This window comes from Mesitornis unicolor, unplaced genomic scaffold, assembly GCF_000695765.1.
Source record: "Mesitornis unicolor isolate BGI_N332 unplaced genomic scaffold, ASM69576v1 scaffold30752, whole genome shotgun sequence".
Taxonomy (NCBI): domain Eukaryota; kingdom Metazoa; phylum Chordata; class Aves; order Mesitornithiformes; family Mesitornithidae; genus Mesitornis; species Mesitornis unicolor.
In genome coordinates, this window is record NW_010167632.1 from 1 (window position 1) to 9,174 (window position 9,174).

Below are 9,174 nucleotides of genomic sequence, written 5' to 3' on the forward strand. Positions count from 1 at the left end.
GACCACAAGCACTGTGACTAACATGTAGACACTCATCAGCTTTGCTGTACCACCCACTTTAAAGAGCAGAGGCTACAGCTAAGCCAGACATACCACATAACCCTGGCATTGAAAACAAGGAGTAATTAGTGCTGTAATTACCGGAGAGTCAGGCGAGTTTGTCTGTTGGTTATACAACTGAGGACTCTGGGACACAACTGCAGCTGTGGTGGTGGTCACCGGAGCTCCTGCCAACCGAGAGCAATAATGGGTAAGCCAACGAACTTGTAAAACAGTACTTCCATCCTAGGGCTACAATTACTGTGTTTACAGTTTCAGCTCTTAATTCCAGCTCCAGCAGCCAAAAAAGGCAATAAACAGTCAAAAGCAGACAGATACACAGAGGGTTTTTTTCTTCAGACAAGGAAGAGTTTCCTTTTCAGGAGGAAAAATTCAGCTCCCCAAGTCAGTGATTCCTGGTCTCCGACAGCTGATAGTGCTGAAGATTTGTCTAGAGCTGCTTACGGAGTTCTCATGATTTCAAACTTTTATCAACAGTCTGAAACACAGGCCGCTCTCTCATCTTGCAGACTGAAGCCCCACTTGAACAGATTTGTTGCCGTTCTCTAGTAACATGCACTTAATTCAGATACCCCAAAAGCAAAACCAGTCAAGCCTCCTTTTACACAGCAAAATAACAAAGGCTAAGGCAAAATATCACTATTGCAACATTATCATTACAAACAGCAGCATCTCCTGCATGTCAGTACTACCTGATATGGTAGCTGTGTCTGTGTCCAACACTCCTCCTTGATTTTGGTAGTACTGCTGATAATCCTGGGAGTACTATGAAGAGACAAGTGACAACGCAAGATGAGCAGATGCCTGAATCACAACCACCTACTGGTTAGAGCAAAACTGTCACTACCAACCTGAGCGTACTGCGTGTAGCCATCCTGTCCTGACTGGAGGTAGCTGTAGTCAAGGGTGCTGCCCTCTCCAGTCTGTGGCTGAAATTCAAGCAGGTAGTTTTTGTCAGGGACAGGTAAGTTATTACATTACAGAATTTCAACAGTGCTTAGGCTCCAGACAAACTGTGAGAGATCTACCACAGCAGCCTTGATCAGATCAACCAAGCAAGTAGCCAGCAATGAAGTTATATGCTCTACATTTTCATTTCCAGGAAAGCAGGACTACGTGCAACACCCTCCAAATCATACCTGAGTGGATGACCACTGAGCTGCAGCAATGGCTGTACTTGCCACAGAGAAGGCGCTGACTCTGTTACCGTCTGGGAGAAGCAAGTCTCTGTAAGCACAAAAATCACACATCTGAGTAAACACGGCTTTTTTCTGAAGTGTCTCCTATACAAGGGGGTAGAAGTTTGCCCTTACGCGTGGATTTCTTGGCAGTTATAAACATTCTAATGAATGAGCCAAAGCACTGCTTGGCAAGTGAAGGAACTGTACGTTCATTGTCATGCAGTCAGTAACAAGTGACCAGGTATCCAGGGAAACAAGCACGCTGTGTACACAAGCAGTGAAGATGTTCTCTTCAGAGGACTGGACATAGGGGTGGTAGGAAACACTGCCTTCACTCCCCTCACACGCAGTGAAGAGCAGGATGCACGTAATAAGACACTGAAGGGAAGCAAGACTTTAGAGTAACGTTGATCTTAATGAAAGTCCAGGTGATAACTACACAGCTCTAATCTAAACAAGGTGCAGTGGGGGTGGCAGTGCTAGGTAAAAAAAAACCAACCAAAAATCAACTGCTATCACAACTCACTTTCTGGCACTCTTTGCAAAGTCAACACCAATTGTTTTGCCATCAATTTTTAATGGTGGCTGAAGACTCTGTAAAATCTGCAACAGTTGTGAAGCATCCTACAAGAAGAAATACACATTATTATGAACAGGTTACTGAGGATTTAGAAGTTCCCAAAGCTCCACGTTTTCACAGCCACTGAAAGCAGCTAAAGCTGCAAGAACACCTCCATCTCCTCGTACTACACACAATTAGAAGTACACAATGGGACCAATTACAGCCTGTGTGCAAATAATGTGTGCTTCCCTAGATCAGAGAATATTAAACATCTTCTAAAAATCTTAGCTTTATAAAGCAATGTTTGCCTCAAATTACACTAAAAGGGAGGCCAGCAGAGACTGAGATCAGGCACCCATTTTCATCCAAAACCAAACTGTTCCACTGTGCCTAAAGGAGGTCCAAACAGATGCTGCTGCTGCTGGAGTTTGGTATAAACAGGAAGAGAGACCACCACCCTTCAAGGACCCTGCACCAGCACGTGACCTCTCAGCTAAGACATTTTCGTTGTACCGCACTGCATTTCCCATGTTTCAATTTATGGCTGCTGCCTCCTGTCCTATCCCTAAGTACCCTCAAAAAATTCTCTGCTGTCCCTCACCCTCCCACTGGATGCTGCAGAGAGCAGCAAGATCCCCCTCCTCCCCCTTCTCAAGGTAGATAAAGCCCAATTCTGTGCACCTCCTCCTCCTCTTTCCACATTATATGCCCCAGCCCTTAATTTCTGTGATCAAAATATGACCCCAGACCATTTTCTTCTGTGATGCATGTGTGAATGCAGCCTTCAGTCCAGAACAGCATTCTGCTACAAAAATAGCTTTCCAATGTGCTCACAGCCTCCCACCACCTTCTTTCCGAACGAACGGCAGCTAATGATGAAAGGCTCTGACACACCAGTGCCAATTAACTCTTGGTGAACCGAGGTGCTCCTTCAGACATCTCAAAAGCTCTACATGCTCCAGCTGCAGCAGCACACTAACAAGCTGCTTCTCTCCAACGCATCAGTAAGGCTCTCACCATGGCAGAGGACAGCTGTACAAACGCAAAGCCTCTATTCTGCTGAGTCTGCTTGTCTTTGATAAGACGAATATTATTGACTGCCAGAGAAGCATACGGAGATAAGGCAGTCATAATGGATTCCACTACTGTGTGAGGAGCAATGTTTCGGAGAATGATGGCTGAGGAGAAAAGAAAGTATCGTGTTAGCTGTGCACATTAAAAGCTTTCCAGAGCACTTCAAGTTCTTCAGCAGACAGTTTGAAGTACAGGAAGGGTTTTAGTACCCACTATACACAGGTAGTATATACAGTATACACACACACAAGTATATATATGTACATCATACAGCAAGTCAAAGGTAACTTACTATCACAGTAATAATCCACGGACTGAACGGCTTCTGCTGCTCCAGGTGGGACCTCCTGTTCTGAATCTTCACAGGAAGAAGAAGACGTGTCAGTCACAGCATAACTCATTCCTTCAAACTCAGCATTTCACAACGCTAGGACCTACAGTGAACTTTGTTTCCTACACAGGACAGAAAGTTTCCCACAAAAATCAAACACAACTAAAGAGATTAATGTAACTTACCAAATTTGTCTGCTCCACAGCGGAAGCATTTTAGTCTCCTTCTGAAGTTGTAAAGGCAGCACTGTGAGGAACAAGAGAAGCTCAGTAAGAACTCAGTTAATTTGTAACAACGCTGCCATTTGCTGTACAATAACGAAAACTACACGTTCACACAAAGTAACGTAATGCAGCTAAACCAACTGGAATAATCAAAACCAGCAACTTCGGCAGCAACACCTCTGCTACTCCCTCTACTTGGCCACCAGAGGCACAAAACTGTCTCATTCCGGTGTCTTACCATTCCTAACACGTCACATGGGCCATCAGTGCGAGCGGGCCTGAATCACCTATCACGCACCATTCAAACCACTGAGCTGGTGAAGAGCACCGAAGCTGAGACAAACTCCTTCCGAGAAAAATATGCACTGTACCTTGTTGCAAAGCCAGTCTTCAAACTTAGGCCTGGGGTTGCTGTAGTGCATCGCAATCTGCTTCCCTTGAATCACCAGCTTTTTCTGCAAAAAAAGGAGTTTCAATTATTCCTGTATCGAGGCGCACACATCTATTTTCCCATGGCAGAGCACCCTTCGGAGGAATCAGTGCTCCTGAATTAATGGACAACATATGGGGAGGATGTGGAGGACAACCACCGCCACCTACACCCTGCCCATCCAATCCTGCAGAGAGGACAAGGGCAGTAAGAGAATGGGATGTGGAGCAAAGATAAACGAAATCAGGGAGTGTTGAAAAAGCTGCCAAACGCTAAATGCTGACATGGAACCAGGAAGTGTCTCGAAGGAGACAAAGTCCTAACCTGCCGCGTTCAGGATTAACACAGTTTTAGGAGTCTCTTTGCCCCCACATTGCTATTAACTTCTGATATAGCACTGAGCAACTTATTAAACATATCCTTAGGTGACTGCTTCACTTCTTCCCCAACTCAAAATACCCCAGACCTTTTAACAACCACATTTGGATTACTTTTCCAAGCACTTTCTTCAGAAGTGTCCCTTTGAAAGTACAGAAATTCCTCCCAAAGGGACCCTTGCTTAGACTTCTTGGAGGCTGGATTACAAGTGCCATCAACCGAAATGTAACTCAAGAGTAGTTTCCTTTGACTAACGCATCAGCTCAACTGGAAGCCTGCACGAGAGGTTCATGTTCTTCATTCAGGCAGGAGCTCTCCAAAATGAGTAACTAGACTGCAAGTGAAGCTTCTCCAGGGGTAGGAAAAGTTCATAATGCTTTCAGCACGCCCTCTCACTCTGACTTCAGAGGAGTTAGGAATTTACATCTATTTAAGAAGCCTTGGTTCTCAGCCTCACGCTTCGCCAAGCGCAGGTATGCAGAATGCCTTTTCAAAACATGGCCATCACTGTATTTTAGTCAAACAGGTGGAAGTGTCTGAGGAAGTGCGGTTTAAAAGGCCAAGCCCCAGACATTTTAACAGAACTAGCTTTATAGCAGGTTGGCTTACTGCAGAGGTACCACAGAAGTGTCAGGACCGGTGGCTTTTCTGATAACAGGGTCTGGCATGTATCTAGTATGTAGCATGAGTAAGGCTCTCACATTCTGCACAACTAAATAGGGCAAAGCCATTTCTCCTACCGGCAGAAGGGAGGGTTGGAGGGCCCAGCACTCATTGGATATGCACACATAGAAACAAAGCTGCTGGCACAGTTGCAATACATCATTCTTTCATCTAACAGTCAGCAACCGGGCTGCTGGGGAGATTCTACATTTTCCCTACTACTAGGGTGGCTGGTTACTGGAGTGAATTTGAATATGTTTCAATAAATTATGCATCAGTACAGCTTTGTATATATTAAAATTACCTTGTTTCTGAAAATACACTCAGCATTAATTTCTTGATACCAGTCTTTCTGCTGCATCCACCAACTCTACTAAGCAGCATGTCAGGAGAACAGAATTTGAATGCTGCTCTCTGGCTGGGGAAATAACCCATGTCATGGGACAAGGGAAACCCTATTCCAGCATGAGGCACACAGCTTCCATCTGCTGGAACTAACTGCCTGTGACTCCCATCCTGGTGCCATTTCTTTACACAACACCAACAGAGCAGAATACCATTCCTCCTGCTGCCCAGGGACCTTCACATCAAATACTCAGCTGTAATTAAGAAAAAAGGTTTGATGCGCTTTGCTCACTTAAGTTCTGTTGTTAACAGGTCACAAATATTTGAAAAGGAACAAAAGCAAGTGAAACTATTTGCAGTGCAAGAGGAAAAGCTGCTAGAGGACTCTTAATGCATTCTGGCTCTGTACCAAGTCATACTCCAAAAAAGCCAAATTACACAGCACAATGTATGTGAGAACTCACTCTACCAAATCTAGTTGGATAAACACACTTTTCCTCTAGAAGAGTCAGTTCTCCCTCTTTAACTGGAGGAACATGCTCCTGCCATGAACTGACGCTTCTCGTTCAGCACTGATATCCACGTAATGGATCTGGTGCTTTCTCTGGCAACAGAGAAGGAAACGCCAGGTGGAAATAAGTTACGATTTTCTAAGGACTGCTTGCTAAGCCTTCAGGAGCCAATTAAACTGAAACAAAGTCATCCAAAACAATGGCACATTTTACTGGGGAGTACTCAGAACAGTCCTTTTTCTCTCCTAGTTCTACCTGATATTTTGTCCTCCTGTTACAAATTTTAATATATACAAAGCTTTTATTCTTTTAAATCACTGTTATGGAACAAACCACTCCTTCCACCTTTTTTTTTTTTTAAAAACTGTACAGACTTGTTCCATTTTCAGGAATATCTAGACTTGGTGAGTGAAGCAACCTGATTGGCTTCCATCCAGCTGGTAGCATCTTGAAAGTGATAAAACTCCACGAAGGCGAAACCACGGCTTACACCTAGAGACAGCATTCAGATATAGACGGGATACTTGTGTTAGTCAGTTCCTTTAAAACAGGTGAATCTCTCTCCAAACTGCTTCATTACTTCACAACAAAGCAGCTTTACAAATGCGACGTCAACTGCTGGGATCTGCTCAACTGCTGGGATCTGCTCGTTATTTTGCCATGGCAAGGAACCAAGATCCCTTAACTGGCTACATTTCACTCGATTTGAATCCATGTTTAAAGATAACCATGCAACAGACTACAAACTATTAAACAGGTTTATACTATTCTTACTTACCAATACCTGTTAACAAAAACCCCTGTAGACAGACTTCTTTTAACATGTTGACCAGCTATCTAAAGAGTCTTCCAAAAAGCCACATTCCTTAGCCATGGCAAACCTTTTTTTTTTTTTTATTGCATGTGCTTGCAGTTTGGGGACAATTCTGGATACTGTTTTGGGCTAGGGAAGACGAAGGTGATGTCAAAAACTGGATTAAGAGCACTCACCTGTCTTTCTTTTCATCAGCCTCACGTCTGCAGGCTGAGGACCTTCAAAGGACTCAATAAGCTCGCGAATCTGCATGAGATTTTAACCAGGCAGTTAATTTTTCACATCTTGGCAGAGTCAGAGAAGCAACCTACCTTACAGTACACGCAGGAGGTACACAGAAACATAAAATACTCAACACTGTCACAGAGAAAACTTTTACAGAGAACCTACCAGAAGACTGATGAGCACCAGAGAACCCACACAGTCCTTTGCTACACTAAACCATTACCTTCACTTAGGCCACAGAATCATCCAGAATCTGAATCCCTATGATCTTGTGTTCCAAGGTTATTTGTGCAAGATTTGGCAAGTATTGTGCTTGCTCCAAAGTTTTTAAGGCAGAACACTGCTGGCATCCCTCTCGCTGCTTATGTAAATACCATGGGCTCCTAGCAAAGAACAAGAACGCTGTACTTCGAGGCTCCATGATGGATGTATTCTTAAGCCTCATGCTACCATTCTCATTCTCTACCAGTTCCTCTTCTGCTTTTCAGGAGATAAAGCAGATCTGTGAAGAACGTATCATCAAAGGCAAAGCTAAAGCTAAAGAGACATCAGCTCTTCAGCCGCAACAAAGCTGCTCAGGTTGTGGCACAGGCTACGTAAATTACTGTGGAAAGGCACGTAGGTAAAACACATTTAAACAATTTTTTAATGTCAGAGCAGAAGACAAAAGGGGGTTTTTAGCAGCTCTTACAGAAGTCAAACTACATTAAGACAAAACAGGGCTGCTCAACAGACTCAAAACTGGTCCAGAGCTGCCCCTTCACACACTGACTGAACTGACATCTGCAGGGCAAGTACATATTTCCATGAAAGAGTGGAAAAAGAAGAAAAATATGTACACAATCAGCAGTGTCTATGTGAAAATGTTCTGTGTAATGTCTGACTGGGTTGTCTCATCTGGATGCAGGAGCCTACACATTATCAGGGCCTTATGAAAATATCAGGCTAACGTACGACGATTAAAAACAACATTCAACATTAGGAGGGTAGTGAATAATCAAGAACAAGAAAAAAGCAAACAAAGGATTATCCACATTAGCAAGCAATGCACAAAGATGGCAGAGGCAGAGGTGGAGTCCACCTGAAAACAAACTGGAATAGCTTGGCTTTTACAAGGCTGCCCCTCAAATAACAGTTGTGGGTGGTAATCAAAACAATCCAGCAAGGAAGAAAAAAGTTTTAAAAATAATAATAAAAAGAAAGCTCAAAGCTGATCACCTTTCACATCTTTCTATGGAAAACGTCAGACAACCATTTACTGAGCTTATTTGTGCTTGCTCCTCAGCTTCACAGCAGCCATTTTACAACTTCCACAGCTGCACCCACACAAAGCAGCTTTGTGCAGGGCTGTACTCGGCTGAGGAGCTCAGTGTGCGTAACCCCACCGGCCACAACTTCTGGCTTCAACAAAGACCCGAAAAAATTCAAGTAAGTACCCGGAGAGGGGAGGGGGGAAGAAAAAAATAAATATCTGCCTCTTCCCTCCTATCGTGAAAAGCAGAAAAGGGCAGGTAGTTTAAAATCCCTTCTTAGGGAAAGCATCCAAATATGCATTAAAAGAACTACTCACAAATTTTTCCATTTGAAAGAACCTGATTAACATTCAAGTAACCTCTGCTACTGAACAGTGACAGTTTAAGTCCTTGCAGGACTCAAAATGGCAGCACCACGATCGCACTGGAGAAGGGGCGACCATGATGCAGCTCCCAACAAAATGGCCGCAGCGAGGAACACACAGCCGGGCCAACACAAAGCCGCGGGCTTCCCGACACGCAAGAAAAGCAAAGCCTTTTTCTGGCTACTTACATCGTTCTCTGTAACCGTGATGGGAAGGCCACGTAACATGATGGTTTTGCTTTCTTTCTCATCGTTAATGTCATTCCTGTAGTCGTGCTCTCCATAGTCTCCATCGGAATGGTATCCATCTTCAGATTTGTCACTGTTCCTGCGCTCTCGCTCCCTCTGAGAAGCCGGCGCCCAGAATTAACCACCTCAGTTTCTAGCAGCGTGTCCCCGCAATGCCGCAGACCCAAAGCATCACAAACACAGCGACTCCGCGCACGACCACCTTTCTCGGATTTGGTCCTGACAGCGCCAGGGAGCACACCAGGATCAACCCCCCCCGCTTCCCCTCGGGCTGCAAACCAGGGGATCAGGCTGCCCCGGCCCCGAAAAGGCTCGCACCAGGCTAGGGCGAGGCCACCACCGCCCGCCCCGGCCCCTTCCCTCCCCCGGGGGGAATGCTGAGAGCTGCCCCGCGCTGCGGCGCTCACGGCTCCGGCCCCATTCGCTCACCCCACTCACCTCAGGGCTATCGTAATCGCGGCTATCGTAATCTCTGTCATAGTCCCGGCTGTCACGGCTATCGTAGTCCC

At 44.9% G+C, this 9,174-nt stretch overlaps 1 protein-coding gene across 1 annotated transcript; it reads right to left on the reverse strand.

The window, feature by feature from the left end:
• Nucleotides 1–141: 141 nt before the first annotated feature.
• Nucleotides 142–9,169, reverse strand: LOC104536205 (RNA-binding protein 5-like; the record flags this gene model as incomplete). Its single annotated transcript, XM_010178761.1, is given in 14 exon segments — nt 142–227; nt 753–767; nt 769–825; nt 912–989; nt 1,200–1,287; nt 1,768–1,865; nt 2,821–2,981; nt 3,170–3,235; nt 3,394–3,454; nt 3,804–3,887; nt 6,179–6,252; nt 6,751–6,820; nt 8,606–8,761; nt 9,104–9,169. Coding segments are annotated over 14 exon segments (1,160 nt in total), but the record flags the coding sequence as incomplete, so codon positions are not given.
• Nucleotides 9,170–9,174: the final 5 nt, after the last annotated feature.